The 23,666-nt window shown below is 47.7% G+C and overlaps 1 protein-coding gene across 2 annotated transcripts in view; it reads right to left on the bottom strand.

Annotated features, from left to right (window-relative positions):
- Positions 1 to 23,666, bottom strand: part of VAV2 (vav guanine nucleotide exchange factor 2) — a 112,803-nt gene that overhangs the window by 86,490 nt on the left and 2,647 nt on the right. For both annotated transcript variants that reach the window (XM_079323905.1, XM_079323904.1), the window contains exon 2: positions 1,754 to 1,870. In XM_079323905.1, the coding sequence (XP_079180031.1) occupies positions 1,754 to 1,870 (117 nt within the window). The remainder of the gene's footprint in view (positions 1 to 1,753; positions 1,871 to 23,666) is intronic.

Genomic DNA, 23,666 nt, shown 5'->3' with positions numbered 1-23,666 from the left:
AAATACCCAACACCACTGCACCAAAGCCCCTCTGCAATTAAATGTTAACTGTGTTCCATCAGAAACGCCTCCTACATGGTGTAAGTGTCTTGTAACCAAAAAAAAAAAAAAATAATTGAGCTGAAGAGTGAGCAGCTCCAGGAAGAATTTTTGGTGTGTGAAGCCTGTGTTTGGCCAGTGGGGACGTGGATTAAAGATTCCTTTTGCTCTCACAGTGACTCAAAACGGAAAAGGAGCTCTGGTCAGCAGCAGATTTTTCCCTGTTTATTTGCTTTGCCACTGTTGAACACAGATCTGAGGATAATGTGGGAATGAAAGGTGGTGAAGACAATGGGAATGTTTTGACAGGCTTCCAGAGGGATTTAGGGTGGTGCAGGGCTGCACAGCTGATACCTCCACCAAGCTGATAAAAAACAAAAAAAAATAGGTTTTTGTACAGAGAGTCTGTGCTTCCCACATTTTCTATGGTTGGCTGAGGATGATGACAACATGAAAAGCACCATGCAGGCAATAAAATACATTTATATCTCCTGGAAGTTTATGCCACAGTTTTTTCCCCAAGTACGTTAACAAAACCAGATTGTCCTGAGGAAAGAGGGAGTGGCAAATCCCCTCCCCAAGCCACAAAGCTGAATGCACCCCCAAAAAGTGAATGGGGGAGGGAAGAGCTGATCCCTCAGCAGAGAGGGGAAAGCAAGCTGTGCCCATCAGCTGATGTGTTCCAGCAGTGTTTAACACCAGGCCCTATTAACAGGCATCAGAGGCAATCTGAAACTGCACAAAGCAAGAGACAATGTGAGGATAAAGCAGCATTTTAATTAGCAGCAGTTCCTTCCCCAGCCCAAAAGGTTCCTTCTGTGCATTCATATTCCCAGAACAACAACTGCCTTCTTGTATTCCATAAATCAAAAAAAACCTCATAAAACAAGGCACTGCAATTGCACATTCCACATAATGGTCCAGAAATAAATTAGGCAATAAATATCAAATAATATATCCCCATCAGCAGTGAAAATCTACTCCTTGGATAATCAGAAGGGAAGATGCCTTCCAGCAGCTTGTGCCTGGCAGCTCGAAACAGGTAAAACAATACAGAGCTTTAATAAATCTTTTATCACCTTTTCTGCTGAAGAATATAGCAATTGTCCTGGGTAATGGCTTCCCTGAGCCCTGTATCCATCAGCCCTGATGCAGTTGGTGTCAAAGCCAGGGGATCAGAACAAGAGACACTTGTCAAAACCAGGCACAGTTTTCCTTGGTTTTGGTTTTTGGTGCCAACCATCACTTAGAGCAACACATTTCTGAGCTCAGGGCACTCATTTCACCCTGCCATGAAACTCCCCGACCCTACAGACACTCATGACAAAAATCAGAGGTGATTTCAGCAAAGTTGTTTTGCTCTGCAGAGGTGGCAGTAGATGGGGAAGGGCTGAGGACTCAAAAACACACAGGTCACATCCTTGAGAGACTGAACCCAGAGAGGTTTTAATCCAAAGCAGAAAACTTGAAGGTTTGGTCTCCCTTCAACAGAATCAGAATCAACTCCCAAATATACTAAAATATACTAAAACAACCCCTGAATGCACTGAGGGTGCAGCAGAACCCTAAATACACACCAGCACAGGGGAGCTGGTGCCCAGCTCTCAGAGGCTGCTCAGAAAAACACAAAACTTTGCATTTTCACCCCAAACCTGGAGCACAAAGCCAGGGACCAGCCCCAGCCACACTCACCCCTCCCAGGAGTAACTCTTACCTTGCCAAAATCCCTCACATCAAAGAGGTCAAAGGGGTCAAAGAGGTCACTGTTCCTTAACCCAAATTTGTCGTGGCACACTTTCAGGAAGGTCCTGATGTTCTTCAAGCACAAAAACTGGGGGAGAAAAAGGAGAGGAAAAGTGAGTGAGACAGAAATTCCAGCTGAGGTTTACTGGGTTAAACACAAGACAAGTGAGCAGGGACTGAGAAACTCTCCCTGCAAAGCCAGGCAGAGTTTGTTTGTTGTTTCTGGGGATGTCAGACTCAGGGTGCCCTGAGAGGGCTCCTGTGTTCTCAGCTGCACACCAGCAACACAACACCCCTTTGAAAAACAAGTTTCTCCCAAGGTAACGTTGAGAAAGGCTGCAAAACTCAAGCCAGGAGGTTTTCCTTTCAAGGTTAAAGGCAAATATAAATTACAGCTGATGTTCCACAGAAGCCCAGTGTTGAACTTTTAACCATTTCCAGCATGATCCCATTTGGTTCCCTACAGAAAAGACACTTGTTACAGCAACAGGATAAGGGAGGATGGCTTTAAACTGGCAGAGGGCAGGGCTGGATGGGATATTGGGAAGGAATTCTTCCCTGGGAGGGTGGGAAGGGCTCTGTGGCTGCCCCTGCATCCCTGGAAGTGTCCAAGGCCAGGTTGGACAGGGTTTGGAACAAGCTGGGATAGTGAAAGGTGTCCCTGCCCAAGGCTCACATTGGCTGATCTACAATATCCCTTCCAACACTTTGGTTATCCAGCAAGGCTGACTGGCAGAGCCACATCAAGTTTTTCTTTAAAAAAAAAAAACAAAACCTGTATTTGGCTATAGCAATAAAATGTTGTTTATCCACAATCATCATGGATTCCAAAGCCTGAGGACTGCAGAGGGTCTTGCTTCTGGCAGCAGAGGGGATAAAGAAGAGATAAAACAAAAATCTGCTTAATTTTGGCAGCTGCATCACCTACACCCTTCATCTGCTGAGCCAGCCAATGAACCTCCCTCCTCTCTGCATCCTCACTGCAAAATACCTTCAATTTATCACTGTATCTTCAGGCAACTCTTCACTTTTTTCAGCTAATTCCTAACAAACACGTTAGAATCCTAAGGAAATCAATCACTGAGGGGGTGAATCAGCCCCTTGTGACCAGGCAGAGGAGCCAAGCTGCCTTTGGGTGGATTCCCTCAGCCTGATTTTGTCACATGCCACCATCTCAGCTCCCATCAAACACACACCACCCAAAGACACCCCTTGCAAACTTCACCCAGGGTTCAAAGCAAAAGAAAATAGCTTAATTTGCTTTTAATTAAAAGAATCAAAGCAGAGTCTTTGGGGCTGTGGTATCTCCACAGATGCTGCTTTGGGGATTAGACAGGAGGTTTTCCAGCCATGGATTAGCAGAACCTCCTCATTAACAGCAGGCTGATTCACCCACACAAAGCAAGAAATAACCTCTCACCCTTCTCCCCCCCATGCCAGCAGAGCTCCCCCAGCACAGGAGGTGGCACAGGACAGTCCCATCCCATCAGAGCACGTGCCACAAGCAGAAATTGAGAATAAATCTGGATTTCTAGGGCATTCCTCTACTTCACATAAACACTGCAGTAAATATAAGTGTCTAGACTGGGAGGTTTTTGGTTGGTTGTTTTTTTTGGGATTGCTTTACAGGCTCTCTTGCTGACACAGGTTATTTCATAACTTTATCTCCTGGGTTTGTGCAAGAATTTACACCCTAGGCTGTGTGTGCTGCTGCACTGCAGTCCCATTGATTCCAAAGTTCCAGCGTGTGCTTATTTTAAATCCTTTTAAGCCTCCAATTTTCAAAGTTAATGGCACAGGGCACAGCCACAATTGCAGACAGCAAGATGCAAACTTCCTCTGCAGAGCTGCCCTGCCCTGCTGCAGCATTCCTGCTCATCCCAGGCTGGGCAGCTCCAAATCAGAACCACAGAATGGTTTGGGTTATTGGAAGGGATATTTGGGATTATACATTATCCCAGTTTGCTCCTAGCCCTGTCCAGCCAGGCCTTGGACACTTCCAGGGTTGGGACACCCACAGCTCCTCTGGGAATCCTGTGCCAGTGAAGGAACCAAAGGCCAAAAATGATATTGGTCATTAATTGAGATGTGGAAACCACCAGCAGCCAGGCCCTGAGTGCCAGCTGAGGGCTCTTCCCCCTCATCCATTTACAGAGCAGCTGGAAAAGGCCTGGTTAAAACACAATTAACCAATTAACCTGCTGGCAGCAGAGGTGCCCACAGGAAAAGCCACACCTGGGGGTGACAGTGCAGGTGGTTTCACCCTCACCCTTGGAGCACCACAGGTCCAGGTGGGGACACCCAGCCTGGCTGCTGGGGCACAATTCACTCCTGGCACCTTTTCAGTGGCCAATCTGCAAAGTGTCATCTCTGCTTTTTATTGTTTTGGCATTTGGAGGTTGTTGGTGGTGGCAGATGATGAATTCTTGGCTCAGGACTGTTAAAATTAGCTCCAATTGAACATGGGCTGTGCTGAGGCCGTGCTATTCAGCAGTCAATCACACCTTTGGACAAGCAAACATTTCACAGGAGAAAAAAAAATAAGAGAGAGAGAGAAATCAATGCTCTCCAAGGGTTCATTCAGCACTGTCAGGCCCAAAATCAGTGGTGTCATTTATCTGCTGAGCAGAGCCCTGGGATCTCCTCTGGAACACCAATAACACAAATTCCCACTCCTGCCACCACCCTCCTGGGAAAAAAAAACCAACCTTGGGAGTTACCCAAGAAAATTCCATGGCCACCAACATTCCCAGGCTCTGGAACAGCCACAGAACAAACCTTTGGGTGGGGAGAACATCCTGGGCATTGCAAAACCCATCAGAGAGGGGAGTTAAAGGCAGAGGGAAGAGGTGGCTGGAACTGGGATGGGATTGTGCCAAACAGAGCAAGAAACTCATAAAGCAAAACACTTGAAACTTGATAATAGATAAGAAAAGTGTGCTCAGCTCTGCCCCAGCCCTGGAGGGTTGTAAAGAGGCAGCACCAGAGACAGGCAGCAGAAGGGCCCCATCACCTGCACTCGGTTTCAGAAGAGCTCTGCTTATTTTTAACCACTCTGCAGAGTCATAAAGTGAAGAAACTGCTCTGAACTCCCACTGGGAGCCCTTGGCCACCCTCCTGCACATGGTGGCAACAGCCCCAGTGCCTGGGAGCTCCTCAGCAGTGCTGGGATGCTCTGTCTAAAAGGAAGTTTTCCTGATTTTATCTGTTTTACTGGATTCAGTGAGTTTGGAGACTCCTGGGATGATCACAGCATGTACAAAGGGTTGTGCTGCTGAGTTTTTGTGCAGCTCAGACTCAGAAATGCACTGGAGGTGCCCCCAGGGGAGAGATAATTTGGCATTTGGGCTGGCTGCACCTTGCACAGGGACACTGGGAGCTCATGCCCAGGGCAGGTTGGAAGGACTCTGGGGTGTGTGGGTGACTCAGGCCCCCATTCCCCCTCATCCCCCACTTCAGGCTCCTCCCTGCAGTCCCTGGATGACTGGGCACTCGTGGCACCTGCTGTGACAAGACAGGAGCCATTTCCAATGCAAATTCATCAGAAAGAGCCAGCTACTACAGCACCTGGGGTGGGCTGGAAACACAACCCAGCCCTAAAGGCTTGAAGGTCACACATGCTCCTGACACCATCAAAACTGCTCTGGTAATGGTTTACCATTTACCATTACCAAAACCAGAACCATTTTGGCTGGAAAAAACCTCTAAGTTTGAGTGTGAGCATCAACTAGAGCTGCCGAGAAGCCATGTCCCTAACTGCCACATCTATTCCCCATTAATCCCACCAGGGATGGGGGCTCTGTTGCTTTCTGGTGATGGCAGAGACAGACAAAAAGCTGGAGAATGCAGCAGCAGCTGCTCAACAACCAGGCAGAGATCCCAGGTGGGGTCTGGAGGAGCATCAAAGCTGCCCCTGCTTCTCCCAGCTGGGATTCTCTGATAGACTTGTAAAAAATGCCATAAAACGCACAAAAATAAAGGAAAGAAATGAGGAGGATGGTTTTGGCTGGAAGGGCAGGAAGATCCAGGTGCTCACAGCATTTTGGAAAGAACCTTCAGGAGAGGGACTGGGTCTGTGGGGGGAGCACACACAGGGTGCCCAGCATGGGCTTGAATTGTGTCTGCAGCATGCAAGGGATGCTGGAGCTGTTCTGGGGGAGATAATCCCACTGCTGAATGACCAAAGGGACTTTCTTTAGCACTTCCTGGCCCTGATGTCAGATTTCCTCTTATCTCACTGCCAGCACCTCTAGAAAGTGCTGGGTGAGAAGTGAGTCCTCAACTGGGAGCATCTGCTTATCACAGGCTGTGCAAATGCATCTCTCCTGGAGAAAACACATCACTGACAAGGGGAAAACAGGTGTGCCATGGCATGAACCTGTGCAGAGCCAAAGGATGCATCTCTGAGCCACAGAGAGTCCCCTAGTGCTACTCTGATATTGCAAAGGGGTGTCAAAACTCCCTGGGCTCCTTCCAACATCAGGAATGGCCAGAAAGCCCAAGAGAATCCATGGGAGCTGCAGGGCTGCAGCCATCCCATGGGATTTTAGGTGGTCTTGAAGGTCCCCTCAAACCCAAATCATTCTCTGATTTAAAAGTGAAGCAGCCTGTGTCTGATCTGTCCAAATGGCTCTGCCCCATCCAGCTCCCCTCCACTCCAAGGGCTCCCCAGGGCAGTTTTGGGACCAAAAATGAGTCAAAAGCACCACTGGAGCTCACATTCCCCCCTCCAGCATCACCAAATCTCCCGTGGCTTTGTTCCTCCTGGCTTTGTTCCTCCCCAGCCTCTCCCCATTGTCTCTGGTGCAGAGGCAGCACAAAAACTCTCTGCAGAGAATTCCCCTCTGCATTTGGATTCAGCTCGCAGCTCATCAATTACTCCAGATGGACAGATTAAATTTCAGGTTGTTGGACAGCAGATTTATCTATTGAGAAGTGGAGAATGAAATTATTTCTCAAACAGTTTAGCACTATTATTTCCCCCCCACACCACCCTTTTCAAAGCCATTCCCATTGCTGAGCACTCCAGGGCTGGGCAAATTCCACTTAAGGGAGGATGATTAATGAGCCTGAAACACTGATGAGGGCTGACCTCTCCACAGCTTCTCCTTCTCACATCCACTCACAAGCACCATTTATCCCTAGGAAAGCACCTGAGGGAAAGCAACCATGGATTTTAGCACATAGCAGGGCACTGGGAGGACTGGGGGAAAGCAAACCTACAGCAAGAACTCTTTCCCAGAGCTCAGAGGGGATGAAAAATTCCTCCACAAACTCACCAGGAGCTTCCACTTTGCCCAAGAGAAGCACACACAAAACTCATCCTATTTTATCCAAGGGAAGTTTTCCTGGCACCTGAACTCCTCATACAGACTGCCAGCTACATTTCCATCATTGCATACAGAAAAACATGAAAAAGCAAAAAGAAGGCTCTAAGAGTGGCTGAACCCCCCCATCCACCAGGCAGCTGAGAGTCCAACATAACCCAGGGCTGGAGGAGGGGACCAGGATCCAGTGACATCCTGAGTGCAGGGCAGGGAAAGGACATCACACAGATGTTTGTGTGCTGAGAGGTGACCTCCCCAAACCCAAAACCTCTCCCTGGTGGCTCTGAGAGTCCCTGCCAGGAGCCAGCAGGTCCCCCATGCCCAGGGCTCTGTCCATCTGTCCATCTGAGGGTCACCCAGGGCACTCAGGGGCTCTAAGTGACAGGAAGGAAGCTGCAACTTCCAAAAGAAAACACTGGAGCTGCCACTGCTGACAGAATTTCCCTCCTTTGTGGAGCCCTCCTGGACCTGCAGATGCTGGGAAAGCCACAACCATTAAGGTTTGATTTAATTGCAGTGCTGGGAGGGTTTCACCCATGATGGGGCTGAAATCACCCCAACCACCCCAAATCCAGCAAGTCCAACAGGTTCAGCACTGCTGCAACCCCCCCAGCCACAGGTCTGAGGTTTGTGTATCCCAAACTCTTCCCATTGAGGTTCTGGAAAGCCCCAATGAAATCCCTGTGTTGCTGATTTTATTCTAGAAATGGATATTTTAGGATGTCTCTGAGAGACCTGGAGATCCAAGCCCAGGAATAACAAGAGTTTCTGGCAAAACCAAGTGGGCACAGCCCCTCTCTGCCACATTTGGCATCCTGGATGAAGAGTTCCTTCCACACTGCTCAAACCCAGCCTTTTCCTCTTCTTGCAGTTCAGGGGAACTCAGCTTAAAAAAAGAGGGAGGAAAGGAAAAAAGAAAAAGGAAAATAATGACAAAAGAGATGTCTGAGCTCATGCTATTGCTGTGAAGTGCTAACCTCGTGTTTGCCTCACCCAGGATCACACTTCACTCCAAGAACACCAGCACAGATAAGAGATGGGACATGTGCAAAATAAACCCTGATGGGAGCAGATGAAGGAATGAGATAACTGTGCGTGGGAAGGCTCCTGCAGAGAAAACTCAAAACATTTGGGCCAACCCAAAGCTCTGAGACAGGACTTGACCTGAACCATGACAATCAAATTATAACAGAGCACTCAGCTGCTCTTGAGGAAAAGCAGGGATTGCATAAACCCAGAGTTACCCTGCAGTGCTGCCCTTCCAGGGAATTCCCAGGCAGGAATTATCCTGCTGCTGCTCAGGCTGGCCCAGGGAATGGAGCCCTGATGGATTTGGAAAGGCCAGTGATGAGAAGAGCTCTGGTGCAGCTCTCAGATGAGTCAATAGCAGCCAAGTCAGCAAATGCAGCCTTGTCACGTCAAGCATCCTGTGCAGGCAGCAGACTGCAAGCCTGGGCTAATTCAAGACATTCCCACAACTCATTTTTGTCTCCTTAAAACCAAGCTGCCCTGAAAAAATGGTGAGGAGCCAAGTTCTGAGTGGTTTTGTGAACAGGGTGGGATTGGAGGGTGTCTGCAACAGGGGACTCCAGTGGCATTCATGCAAAACTAATCAAATGTGCAAGCTGAGCTAAAAATCTTTATGTATCAGTTACAGAGGAGTCCCATAGAGTAGATTTTAAATATTTATTGATATGTGAATGTGTTCAACATCAGGCTGGACAGGGCTTGGAGCAACCTGGTCTAGAGGAAGGTGTCCCTGCCCATGGCTCCAATGAGCTTTATGGTCCCTTCCATAAAATCTGTGATTCTGTGATGCAAAACCACCCCTGAGCTGATGTTAGACAGAGGAACATCCTCATTTCAGGGCACACAGCAGCCTCACTGCACACTCTGCCTTCTTAAAACCTCCCAAGAAACCTGATTTTAGAAATTCTGCCATCACACCAACAGCATGTAATCTTCCATCATCCAAAAGACTTTTCTGGGAAGAGTTTGTATGGCTGCCATGGCATTATTCATCCATCGTGGGTAAAATGCAATTTTTCTGCACACAGTCACGGGGTGGGGTGACTCCTTCCCAATTAGCCTCACTTCACTTTCACAAAGCCTCCCAAATTACAACTGAATGTGTTGTTTTCCTCAGTGCAAGAAGTGCCAGGGTACCTGCCAGAAGGCAGAGCAAACAAACTCCTGAAACATTCATCCCACAGAGCCCAAGCAGAGCATCACCCACAGGGAAATCACCACTGCAGAGCAAAATCCCAGCCAAGAAAAACATTGACAGTGCCAAGTTTGTCTCAGCTTTTACCTCTGAAATGGGTGGCAGAGGAAATAAAAGGCTGGAAAAACTGCAAATGTCATGGTGCAGTGAGATTTGCAGAGCCCTGTCCAACAGGCAGGAGCTGGAGGGGATGGTTCTGCATCCCAGGATGGAAATAACTCACTCCTGGTGGCACCAGGGCTGGTGACACCTCCTGGGTGCTGCCCTGGTGCCAGCCACCCCCAGAGCCCTGCTGAAAACCAGGCCAGTGGGTTTGGAGAGAAACAGCCCCAGTTTGTCACCCCAGGGGGAAGGGATGGCATTTTTAGAAGCAAACAACATTTCTCTTAATCTCAGTCTCAGGAAAAGTCTCAGAACATTTCTCTTAATGGCACCAGGTAATGATGCTGAAAGACATCCCCCAGCTCCTGCCTGGAGAAGGAATTAACACCACAACACTTCTCACATCCTGGAGAACCAAATCAAGCTGCATTTTCACAAGACTGAGCCCAAAATGTGCTGTTTAACAGGTCCCTGGGGCTCTGTGCTGCCAGCAGCTCCTCAGGGCAGGTGATGAGCAGCTCAGCCCCTTCTCTACCCCAAAAAGCAGCAGAAATGGGGTTGTGGGGTGCCCCAGTGTCCAGCTGTGGGCAGCTGGAGAGGCTGGCAGAGCTGTGGGTGGCTGTGCAGCATCTGCCTGTGCCCAGGGACTGAGGATGGACAGCAGCCCCAAGGCTCTGGGGGTCACTCAGGGCTTCTCCCTCTGCTCAGATTGAAATAATGAATGGTTTTGTTGTGTTTCATACTGGGGGGAAGCAGTGCTGGGAGCAGGAAGGGATTTTGGTAATGCCCATGTTTAAACCAGGGTGGGTGAACTCCCTGCACTGCACCTTCCCCCCAGGAATGGGAAAATGACAGAATTTCCAATGATAAACCCACAGCTGGGTGCTCAGAACTCCTCTGGCATCAGGAAAAGCCTCCATGAGTCCCTGCCAGATCTCAGAAAGCTTCAGAGCACATCCCCAGATCCCACTTGCCCAAATACATCAACCCCAAACCCATCCCTATGTCCAGGAGAGGAAAACCCACCCAGAACCAAAGGTACAAACACCCATTTTTCTTTCCACCTAAAGCTCTTGTGCTGCCCTGGGCAATTTGCATTCAGGGTATCAGTTCCTCTCCCTTTCAGCACTGCAAGGAAATTAATTAACTGAAGAGTAACTGTAAGTATCACAAAGCTTGGGAGGCTGAGACAGGAAATGTGAAGGTTAACCATCATATTTAATGTAGGCACAAGATAAAAATCAGAATGAACTTTGATCAGGGGGAGGATGAAGAGGCCACTGGCATTACTGTGATGTTGCTTGGCTGGGTTGCTTTTTGTTTGTTTGTTTTTTGGTTTTTTTCAAGATTAGAAGCTGTATTTTATCTGCAAGATTCCAATTAAGAGTTTTCACCCCTCGTGGAGGAAAGGGAGAGGTTTAATTCCTGACTAGAGAGTATCAAGCCAGGTGAAAAGCACAAGAGGCATCACTCCTTGATCCTGGCACGGGATTTGAGAGGAAATCCTAATTGTGGGAAGGATGCTGTGAGCCCAGCAGAGGCAGGGCTGTCCCAAAGCAGCCCCAGGAGTGGATCTGCACCCAGACCCTCCCCTGCACAGCTCAACCATCCCAAGCACACCAAGGAAAAACCATCCCAATCACAAGAAAACAGGCAGCAAAAAGGAAATCACTTCCCATCTGGAGTTATTTTTTTTGCAAGGGTGGAATTCAATGAGAGACTCCAGCCAGAATTGAGTCTGGTTCTGGGAAGTTCCCTAGAGCATCAGGAGATTTGTTACCACCATGAATTAAAGATCTTTCTGCAGTGAGCAGTGCTGAAATTTTGGCCACAGACTCCAAACCTCCCTGGATTTGGGCACAACCCTGTCCCTGACCTCCCCTGGATTAAAACAAGGGGAGCTTCATTTCTAACCCAATTTATTTCAATCTCTCCTTGAGGATGTGACTATTTTACCTTATCTGGAAGATTTTTTTTTTTTCCTCTCCCTTCCCAAGCTCCAGAGGTAAAATTTACTGCCACAGCAATGCAGAACAGTTCCTGCTCTGCATGATAAAAACAGGCTACAGAAAATTAATCTACTGGCTACTTAATTTGTAAAGCTGCTTAAAAAGGTCAGGTCCCCAGCTCATAAAAACCACCAGTGAGAACAGATCCCAGCGATTACAGGAAACAAGGCTCTGGATATTTATATAAATTAATGCTTGGGGAGGATAACAAGATAACAGGACCCTCTAATTTAACACCCACATCCCATTCCTGGCAGCTCCCAACTCTCATTTATTGCAGTAGCACATCAGGGGTGCACCCAAAGCTGGCACCTGGGGCTAGAGGGGGTTTGAAATCCTCCCAAAATCTCCTGGATGCTTTGATTGAACACTTTCCAGATTTGTATTTATATTTCTGTAAAGCAAGTCCTCCTTTCTGAGCCAGGCTAACAGGGGCTAAACACACACAAGCAGAGAAATATTTTAGGGGTTTTTTTATCCCTTTTTTTGTATTTTGTGAGGGGTGCTTTATCTTTTCAAACTAATCTTTGGTAAATTTTAATGGGAAGTTGCATGTGGGGATTAATCACAAGCACCCAACACTTGTGTAATTCTGCACTGATTTTCACACAGTTAAGCAGGAAAACTCCACTGGAAAATCTCCCTGTGAGACAATGGGAAAATCCAGGTTGGCTCTCTGGGATCCAACCCTGCTTCCCTCCATCCCTGCATTGATTTGGGTCCTGCCATCCCCACCATCATTTCCTCTGGAACAAGCTGCTCCAGGGCAAGGAGTGCCAGGGCAGGGCAGGGGGATGGAACTGGATGAGCATCCAGGTCCCTTCCAACCCAACCCAGTCTGGGATTCCATGGATTTAATGAGATATTTACCAGCCAGACAGGAGCAGCTCCACCAGACAGTGCACAAGCAAAGCTGACTGTTAATTGGAATATCTCAAATAAACTCTGGGAGCAGGGTAATTGCATTTGCAGAATGTTAGGCAAGGTTGGGTTGGTTTGCTGTGCTGGGCTAATTAATTTGGTACAATTTGAGGATGCAGATAAGGCCCCAGGGATATGCTGGGCTGGACCATTAATGCTGTATTTCAGCCAGAGGGGTGAAGAGGGGAGCTGGCAGCAGCATCTGATTCCTTCTCAGCTGCTCCACTCCATCTCCTTCCAAAGCCACCCACTCTGCTGGAGAGGGCTGAGAATTGTCTGCACAGGAAAGGACAATATTTGGAGCTTAATGGGACAGGATCAATAAGTCTAAACAGGCAGCAGCCCTAAAAAAGCTCACTGACCCAGGAATTAAAGTGACTTTATTGACACAGTTAAGACAGTATCAACACCCAGTCAAACTCAGAATCTTCATTTCCCCTTTTTTTTTTGGCAGCATCCCTGCTTTAATTTCCTAAGTACCACCCAACTGAAGTTAATTTTTAGTACAGCTGCATGTATGACTTCCTTCTGCTTTAAATTATCCTTTCTCTTAGCAACTGCCTCCACCAACACACACACACAGAGTGTGGAACTCAGGGAGGGATTTTTTTTTTTAAGCACAGAATTAAGGTGTGAGAACAAGCACGAAGGTTTTTTTGTCAGACTCGTGTAAACTCAGCTCAGAGTTATTAAAAAGCCTGGCTTAAGAGCCAGCACAATGCATTTAAAAATCCATCCAGCAACCATTAAGGCAGGTCTGGCTCCTGTGGAAATGGCTGTGGCACACATTAGGCTGAGCTGTTAGGAATAAATTGTTCCTCTGCATAATGCAATGGAGACCACGCAAAGAGGCAAAACGAAGGCTGCACAGTATTTTACAGGGCTATAAACAGCCAGGGAAATAAAACATCTCTCCTAAGGTGTAGCTCCCAATGCAGAGAGCTCTTATTCAAAGCAGTGCTGCCTCCAGCTCCGTGGGGAAAGGCTCTCCAGCTGCTGAGAGCCTCGGGGAGGGGAGCAGAAATAACATGTCATGTAAAGTCATCGTGACCTGTCACTCGTGCTCACACTCACGGAGCAGATGGATTCTCCTCCTGCAGCACGAGCAGCTTTGCCTGGCCAGGGCTGCAGCAGTGGCCAACATCTGTCTGATGGAGCTCAGGCAAAGGGCTCCCAGCCCAGCACTGCTTCCCTTGCTGGGGATGGTTCTTGGAGCCATCCAAGCCCCAGGAAGGCAGAGGGGCAACAGATCACCCTGCCCAGTGCTTTTCCCAAGGCAGAATGAGATCTAGGTGCTCTGCATTCCCACATTATCTGGATAACCTTTAGCCAGGATCAGAGCCTCTGTTTGCAAAGGGACTGGTACCAAGTGGAGCTTGGACCTGGGAATGCATGAGCAACACAAAAATAATCCAAAAAGTAATGCAAATAACCCAAAGTGGCTTTTTTGAGCACTCATTCCCTGCTTAGAGGGATTCCTAAAGAACCAGGGTGTGGGAGCAGCTCACAGCTGCCTTAAAACCACAGACCTGTAAAAATCCAACTGCTTTTGGGTTCTTTTGTTCCCAGAAAAACTTTTTTTTCCTGAAGACAGCAGGAAGAATGATGCCAGAACACCCAAGGACAGCACGTGGATCCTGGAATTCCAGGGAGCACAACTTGATCTGTCAGAGCTGAGCAGAGCAGAGTGGGAGGCTGAAGATTCATTTCAGATGAGCAGACACTGGAAATGTCAAACCCCAAAAACCTGAGCCAGCTGTGGGTGGGATGAGCAGCCAGCTCCAGGAGGAGTTTTGCCCAATTTTTGAGTGAAACCCTCAGTGGGTGGAGAGAGGACAAACCCCACATTGATCCCTCAGTGCTCAGTGGCTGCTGATGAGAGACAAAACCAAGAGTTATGGAGGCACCTTGAGCACAGCCAAGTTAAATATCTGGTTTTGTGTGCAGGTTCCTCCTGCTCTGTGGGAGCAGCTCCTCCTGCCCCAGGTGATGACAGCCCTGCTAGAATAACGGGTTTTTATGGAGCCACAGCACTCCTGACACCATGGTCACACAGGATCCACTGATATTAGAACAGCTGTATCTCAAAAAAATACTCTGAATCAGAGAAAAAAAAAAATTGAGCAGTTCTATGTCTGCTCAGAAAAACAGATTTTTCTGTGAAGAGAGTCTGCAAAACCTGGTGGGTACAGAGGGTTATTCCTTCCCTCTGCCCCAGCTCAGGGCCATGAACACACTCAGCTCACCTTTAGCAAGTTCCTCTCTGCCCCTCTGGATTTCTGAGGCTTCTTTCTACCCCTGAAGTTTTTTTCATTCACAACCAGTTAAATCAGGTGTTTAGGATGATTTTTACCCATATAAAACAGGTAATTCTATTCACTCAGCTCTTGCTGGTGAAACCCAAAGCTGAACGTGGGCTGGCTTCAGTTTAATTTTTTTTATTATTATTATTTTACAAAGAGGGGAATCCAGAATCTCCCAGAATCTCACCAATCATCACTCTGGGTTTATAAATTTTACAACCTGGGCATTTTAAATTCGCTTTCAAGTCTGCAAGGCTTCAGAGAACACTTCAATCACATTCCTGTGCATTTCCCCAAAGCAAGGAAAGCCATGCCTGTTTGTCTGCCTTCCCTCAAGGAAAATTTAACTGGCACATCACAGGACTCCACAAAAACACCAGGGGAGGAAGAGGCAAAGAAATATTGAACTTCAGAGCTGGTGATGCAGAGCTGTGGGTCAGCCACAGGGAGAGCAGGGTCCTGATGAGGAGGATGAAGGATGGAGAGGAAGCAGCACAGGGAACATGTCCTGGAAGTGCCAAGACAAACCTGCAGCTCCTGGTGAGCACAAAAAGAGCCAAAATGCAAGGAAAAAGAGAATTTCATGAGCACAACGTGCAGGGATGCCACCCACTGGATCAGGTCACTGAGACAGCAGAGTTATTCCCAGAGATATTAAATATTCCCCTACACACAGCCAGCCCAGCCCAGGCTCATCTGGCAGATTGAGCCTTCAAAAAGAACCTAAAGCCAGCAAAAACTGCTCTTGGCTTTGGGTGAAATGACAAAACAAAGACACTCAAGCCTCAAATCACATCAGAGTCCCACATCCCTTTCTCACTGCAAAGGAACAGATTTTGCCCACGCTGCCAAAATCACCAGGAACTATGAAAAGGCAATGAGTCTTCATCTTCCATCAATAAATTCATTTATTTTTCTATAGAGGCTCCCCCCCACCCCAGCAGCTGTATGCTAATTCCCCCTCAGCACTGCATTATTATCACTTGGAACAGATGTTGCAGCCACTCCAAAATCTGGAGGTTACAAAAACTATTAACCTAAGCTGGGCTGAGCTTGGGAGGGGGTGAGGAGCAGGGAACAGCTCAGCCCTGTCCTTCTGCCACTGCTCCCAGCCAGGCTTTGCTCCCCCTGCCCCAGCTCAGCATCCACAGCAATAATGGGATCCCAAACTAATCGACAAAAACGCCCCCAAATCTCAGAAAATAAATTTAAAGAGATCAAGGGATGCTGTGAGTTACAAGCTTGCTCCAAAAACTCGGGGATATTAGCTACAAGATCCCCATGGGTTTGTAAATGGGCACAAATGTGGATATAATCAGCTATTTGGGGTTTTTTTGGTGTTTTTGATGGGGGTGTGTGCAAACAAAGTCATTTCAACCCCAGATAAATCCAACTGCAAAAGGTTGAGCATTCCCCACAGAGTTGCTTTCTCCAGAGCAGCCCAGTGTGGCTCTGGAGTAATTAATGCCAGAATCTATTTATGACCTTTGAATAAATTGTTCTTTTCTGAAGGGAAAGCTGTTAAACGCGTTAGCAAATATAATTAAGAGGGAAGGGGGGGGGGGGGATGACAAAAATCTGGAATTAAATCTCTGCTAATTAGAAATGCTTCTTGCAACAACCTGGCTAAAACCCCACACTCAGGCAGATACTGTAGCTTCATTAAAACCTCCTCATTACCCTTCCTGAGATAACCCAGCTGTCAGTACAAGGAAAATTCACTCTCACCTTTGTCACCTCTAAGGAAAGAAAATAAATTCAGGTGTTCAGAGCTTGGGGACGTGCACCTGAACACGCTGAGGGTGGAAAATGCAGCAAGGGAGAAGCAAAAGGTTTGTCTGGCCTCTCACCCAAGGAACAGGTTTGGCTGCTCAGGGTATCTGACCACGTTTTCTGCATCTCAGAGAAGTTCTCAGCACTGAGACTCTGATTGCATCACTCTCCAAGTGAGGGCAGTGGCAGCAATAAAAGGGGAAAACCCCTTGGAAGTGTCCTTGCTCCAGCAGGGTGAACATCCCAAACCCAAAAGTGATGGATGAGGAAGGGTGAAAATGAGGTGACAAATCTGTGATGCCACCCAGGAGCCTTCCCTGCCACCTGGAAACCCACCCAGGGACGATTCACATCTGCCAAAATCCCAGATCAAACTTTTAACGAGTTCAGCTTTAATGATTTCAGCAAGCCCTTCAAAAACTCCACTTTTCTGTAGAAATATTTGTGCTGCAGCAACAGCCACTCCTAAATCCCCAGGGGCTCCACAAACAAAAAGCTGGGAGATGCTCAGTGAATCAGCCATGGGGAGGGAGGCACAAGGGACATTCCCTGGGAATATCCAGCTCAAACCAGGCTGGGCAGGTCAGCAAACCTCACACCTCATGTCCTGCAAAAAATTCACCTTTTTAGAGGCAGCCTCCCACCTCCAGCCTTCCTGCCATGCCCCCAATCCCTTGACAACACAAGTTTTTAGGTCTATTTGGCAACTGAAAACTGAATTTTTTTTCCAAGATACCCCCCCAGGAGCAGCCACAAAGCATCATCCCAGAGCTGGAAGCTGCCAAAGGACCTCAATAATGCCAAAGCACCTCAAAAATGCCCAAAACAGAGTTCTGCCATCAGCTGGGCTCTGCCCAAAGGCATTTACACTCTGCAGAGCAGCTGCTGCTCCAGCAGCAATTCCCACAAAACAGCCCCAAACCCTGCAGCAGCAGCAGGAAAATAAAGATATAGAAGCTGATCTATAAAGGGAAAAGAAAAAAAAAAATCATAAACTCTTCTGCTGGGTTTATTAGGAAATTTTCTGGTTTGTTTTCTGTTTAAAGCCACAATTCTCCCATAGCTGTGGGAGGGAAAGTCTTGTCTCTTTTTTTTTTTTTTTGTCTCCTCCCCTCTCCAAGACTCACCAGTGATTTTCTTGGAAGATCACTCACATGAGAAAGTGCTTCCCATAAACACAAAGGGTCTGGATGTGCACACAAGCCTGTCCCAGTGCTGTGCACATTTCCTGTCCTGGGGCCATGCCACTCAGCCTGGGATTTCCAGGCTTTAACACAGCCAGCTCTTAAAGAAATACAATTTTATTTACATATAAATATATTTATATGTTTTACGCATCGATCTCTATCCTATATTTTATATACAAGTAAATATTTATATATTTATTCCATCACAGACCTATCTCTCACTCCGGAGCAAGGCTCTGCTTTAGGAAAAAACCTAAATCATGAGATCTGTGCTCTGAGAGCATCCCAAATTCTGACAAACCCAGAGGAGCCAAACAACTCCTGGGCAGCAAAAGCAGCCAAACCATCTCCCTGGGCAGGGACACAGATCCTGCCATGGGGTTTTTCCTGCAGGGATGCAGGAGCTGCCACAGCTTTGTCCCAGAGCACAGGGACTCCCTGCTCCCAGCCTGGCTGGATATTTTGTTTTCCAGGCTCTGTGGATTTCACAGATAATTCTGTGTTTGCAGTGCTGAGCACAAATCACTCCTCCTGCTCCTCCCCTTCTCCAGCCACAAACCTCCTCTGTTCCCTCCTCAGCCCCCTTCAAATACCAGATGTTCCATTTAGCTCTAAACCACCATAAAACACAACAAAAAGATATGAATGTTACAAAAGGGCCAATTTACTCCCCCCTCCATCAGTGTTAAAGCAAATGCTGTGAGAGAAAAAGCAAATTTCCTCTATGGGAACCTTTTAACCTTCCCCCTCTCCTCCTTTACCAAATCCTGGTGGTTTGGGGGGTCAAATGCTCCAGTGGGAGCAGGCACAGGCTCATGGTCCCTGCTGGAGCACCAAGCACAGCCCAGAGAGGCACAAACCCTTCCCAAACTCCACTCCCAGAACATCCAAAGGGAGCTGGAGCATCTCCCTGTGCCAAACCAGCTCCAGCACCTCAGAGTGGGCTGGGAGGGATGGGAGATGCTGCCCAGGTCCAGCAAGCCTGGAAAATGAGAATGTGAGGAGCACAGAGGCATCAGAGTGAATAAAATCAGATTTACTGGGTCTGCAGCACGGAGTGCACTGACTGCAGGAGGAGCAGTCAGGATGTGAGTCAGGCTGGTGGCTTTCCAAGGAGGCAGAGGAGGATCTCCCAGCTGAATCCTGGCTGTGCAGACAGGGCAGGATTGCAAAACAGGAACTGATTGCACATCACCTCTGAGAGCAGGGGGTGTGGGCACAGCAGGGACAGGGGCAGGCACATCCTCTGCCCTGGCAGATCAGACACCAGGGTGAACAACTGCCTGGGAACTCCAGAAAAGGGATCCAAAAGTGTCCAAACAGATCCAAAAAAGTGTCCAAAAATTTATTCTTGTTAGGCAAGGCTGGGAAATCAGATGATCAAACTCCTGCTCTGCAAGGACCTTCCTGAAGATAACTGATTTTTTTTTTTCAGAGCCTCCACAGACTGATCCACCTGCACCTGTTATTGTTATAAATCCTTCTACAGTGGAGCCTTTGTGGTTTTAGGTAGAGATAAATATCCTCTGACACAGGAGGGGACTCAGACAGTCCAACCACCTATCACAGATATAAACCCTAAAAAATCCTTTCAGGTTAGGGGATCTTAGCTAAACCTTGCTGTTAACACAGACTAAACTCCAGGGTGCCAGACAAACACTCCCAGAAGCACAAAATGTGCAGGGAAAAAAAAAATCAAATCACAGCCACAGGGCTCAGCAAAATCACAAAGCCCAGGTATGAGACAGCTGCAGAGCAGCACAGATTTGTTCTGTACAAAGTTCTGTTCTGTTTGTAACCTCCCTCTGCACCAAGCAGCAGCAGGAAGGAGAACCCAGCCCTGCCTGTCCATCCCCTGGACATCTGGGAGGCTCCAGAAGGTGGAGGGCAGGGAATGGTTCCACCAGAAAGAAAATGCAAAGCAAGGGGGGAAAGTCACTGGTGTTAGAAACAGACTTTTCTCCAGGTGTGTTTTTGAACAAAAATACAAAAGTAATTTCATCAGTGCTGAGCCTGAGGCATGGTGATGAAATTACCCTGAGAAGAAGGAAGGTCCTTCCCCCACTGTAAAAGGAGCAGTGAGGTTTGGAATCAGCAGGTGAAGCTGGGAACTGCTGCTGGTGACACAGGAGTGACCCTGCACCAAACTCCATCCCTGGGGATGACAGCAGAGCTGGGGGTGACACTGCAGGGACAGGAGCCCCAGGGCTCTGAGGATGCTGCAGGGACAGCTGGGCAGACAGATGGACTCAGCATTAACAGGACAGAGTCACCCTGGCAGGCACTGAGCTCTGAGGAACTCTGCTGCTGCTGCAGGAGCAGCCAGGAGATTGTTTTAGGGTCACTGCAAGTCCCAAGGAGCAAACTGGTGCTGAGAGTGGTGGGAGGAAATAAAAAAATTATTTTTAAAATGCTGCACGGCTCAAAGGGGGATCCATGGTTTCAAAATCAAAGCAGAGAGAGGCTTCAGTTCAGAGGTGTGGCCAAACTCACTCATTTTCTAAATTTACTGCATTTTCCAAACTCACTCACTGCATTTTCCAAGCTCCATCATCCCTGCATCCCCTCTAACCCAACATAATCACCTCAGAGCCCTACAGCCACTCATTCACCCTAAATCAATGGGATCCTGCTCTTCCCAGCCCAAAAAGCCCCTTTTGGGTTGCTGGGATTTTTGGGATGAGCACATTTGATCCATTTCTCACTTGAGAGGAGTCTAGAAGAGAAGGGAAACAGCTCCAATGCTGGGAAAATCTTTGTCTCTTTAAGGAATGACAAAGAAACAGATCAAAAATCTGCCCTGGGGTCAGTCTGGAGCAACATTTCTGTCCCTGCCAAAAATCAGGCTACAGCTGAGCTGCAGGAAAAAGGGTTTGGGGTGGTGGGTGCCATCCCAGCAGGCTGAGCTGGGGATGCTCAGCCCTCCCAGAATCCAGCCCAAATTCCCTCATTTCCTTTTTTTTTTTTTTTTTTTTTTTTTTTTTGGGCTTTGTGTTTTTAAAGGTATTTATTCATTCAAGAGCCTGCTGCTGGTAGGTGTTTAATGCAGGTATTTAGCTCTCATCCATCATTTAAGAGGATGGAGAAAAAAAAAAAAAAGAAAATAAAAAAGTTTTCACTGCTTTTCAGGCTGCTTGGCAGAGCCCTCAGCATCCATCCAACACTCTCCACCTTCTCCTGCCCCACCAGAATATTGATGAGCCTTCAGCTGGATCCTGCAGCCTCCTGCCTGTGCTGACAGCAGGTTTTAGGGATCTGGGCATGCAGAGGGGGAGCAGCTCCTGTTTTGAAAGGAGCTCACGAGCCTGGCTGGACACACAGAGCACCTTTTTTCCCTCTGTGAGGCTCAGCACATCCAACGGGAAGTCAGTGAGACACAGTAAACAGGGAGATGGAACCAGGACGTTTTTCACAGCTTTTTTTTTTTTTTTCTTTTTGGACAGAACTCAGTTTTAAAAAGCAGAGAGTGAATAAAAAAGCCTGAGGAGCTGAGCAGGGTAAATCAGAGTGGCTACATAGACTTTGCTCAAAGAACCCACCCAGCCAGCTCTGATAATACAGAATTTATTTAACTTGATAATACCGAATTTATTTAACTACTATCATGGCATATGGAAGTAATTACAAGCATTGGAGCTGTAAACCCTTCAAGTGACACGTTAAAAACCCCCAAAGCCTGGTGAATAATTACCTGCACCAAACACTCCAGTGTGCCTCCATCACCCTGGAGCTGGGGGAGAGGCTCCAAGCCACCTGCTCCACAGCAAACCAGCACCCACCTCACCAATAAACAGCATTCTGGTGGCAAATGAAATAAAAACAACAGGGCAGGAGGTATATGAGAGCCCAGTGAGGTGTGGGGCGTTGCAGCCATCAATCCTGGCTGTCATTTGTCTGTGTGGTTCCTTAATAAGAGCAAAGCAGAGCTCTGGGCAGCCCAGCAGTTGCTCCAATTATGTTTTCTGCCTCTCATCAGCCTCCAGGGCCCCAGTGAAACCTGCAGGCACTGCAGGGAGGGGTGGGTTCCCTCTGGAGAGATGTCAGTGTGCTTCAAAACAAGAATCCTTAATGAGCTGGCCATTAGTGCTGGGCATGCACCACCTTCATCCCACACTGCTGCCCCTCCAGAAGCCAGGAGGTTCTGGAGCAGGGAAATAAAGATATTTAGCAGTGTCCAGAGCAGCTTTGAGGAGAGGTGATGTCTTGATGTTAAATCACATCACACCAGGCACCAATTTCCACCTCTCAACACACAGAGATTGCTCAGCCAGGATGGGGCAGGATTTGGGGGGGGTTTGGTTCTTTCTCAGCTGTTCTCCATTGAATTAACCCATTTTCCTTCAGCTGCAGAGATTGGGAGCAGAAATTCCCTCCACAGCATCCCCACGAGGCTGAACCACCAGAGGAGGGACAGGGATCTGGAACTCTGCAAGAAATTCCCAGATCCCCCAGTTTTCCTGGATAATTCCTGATCATCTCCCACTCTTGCAAAGGTGTCTGGCACAGCTGAGAGGGAGCAGCCTGCAGCAGGTTTCCCTACCAACCTCCAAACACATCCAAGGCCCTGTCAGGAAGGATTAATTTTATCTAAGACAAATGCCAAATAAAGGAAAAGCAAAACCTCACAAAACTCACAGCACCAAATATCAGCCTCACCCAAGCATGCAGGTGTTTTATTGCACGTATTTTCTATGCTGAAACATGAGTGGAGAGTCATTTAATTTGTATTTGACCAGAGATTTAACAAAATTAAGATTCAAATCTAATTATTGATGAAAATGCAAAGCTTAAAGATCTCCATCTCACTCCCAAGAGCAGCTGTAGCACACAGTGACAGAGGACTGGAATTAGGAGGGGAATGGAGAGAGGTTTGGGGTGCTGGGATGGTTCTGGGGCAGGGAATGCAAATTCAAATGTCCTTTACATCACACTCTGCCAGCTGGCTGGAAAATCACCCTGAATGACACCCCAGAAATGCAATGACAGCAACAGACACAGTGATCAATAAGCACTTTACCCCCAGCCACATCCCAGCTCTCTGAAACAGCCTCAGCAGCAAAAAAAAGGACAGAAATGAAGTTTTGCTCCAGGCTCATCCAAACTGCCCCAGCGACTCTCAGCAGAGAGCTGGGATTCAAGATTGTTTTTCCTGTTTATTTTGTTGGCCACTCTGGAAGTTCTTTGGGTCATCCCATTCTCCCAGGCAAAACCAAACAGCAGATTTGGGTCTCTGGAGCTGAACATGAAAATAAAGCAAATTTCAGATTGCAACCTATCAGGATTTGCCTCATTTATATTTAATTAAGCATCATGTATTAAACTACTGCTGTGTGTCAGTCTGGCCTCTCTGCTGAACAAGCACAGGGAGGTTTTATGAGGCTGTGGAGATTTTTGGAGGGCAGGAACAGCAAGTCCATCTCTCCACAGCAGGAGCAGCAGTCCCTGCATCCTCCCTGTGCTGCCAACCTCGCCTCGCAGCACACGTCAAGGAAAAACAAATCAGTGTGGAAAAGGATTAAAAAAAAAAAAACCCACACAAGTGCCTGGATCTTAAAGTGTTTCTCTGCAGAGATGTGATTTCACCTGTGGCCTTTGAAACGCTGCTCACCTCAGGCAAAAATCTGTTTTTCATCCCACACCTGCACAGCCACACTTAATTCAGCAGGAAAGGTGGGTGACAGAATATTCTGAGGATTACTGGGTGTTGCAAGTCTAGCACAAGTGTCTTGTCCCCTGGCATTTTACCTGATTAATAACAAAATGAGTCTCTAGTGAGGCAGACAGCTGGTTAGCCAGTCCAGCCAGGCAGGCAAAATGTGCATTTATCATCAAAAACCACCTCTGAAGTGCCTCAGCACACTCTGCCTCACACATCCCTACCCCATGTCTGAGCTGGGTCACAAGAGCTGGATTCCTACAATTGAATTTTGGTCTGGAGATGCTGAACTGCTCCCCCAGAGCCACAGCAGGGCTGGGGCAGCCCAGGGGTGTTTGTCCCCTCTGTGGTTGGGCTCAGCTCCTTCCTCCCCTTTCCTGGG

This window comes from Erithacus rubecula (genome assembly GCF_903797595.1).
Source record: "Erithacus rubecula genome assembly, chromosome: 21".
NCBI classification, from domain to species: Eukaryota; Metazoa; Chordata; class Aves; order Passeriformes; family Muscicapidae; genus Erithacus; species Erithacus rubecula.
Note: the sequence above shows the minus strand (reverse complement) of the source record. Positions and strands in the feature narration are given on the sequence as shown.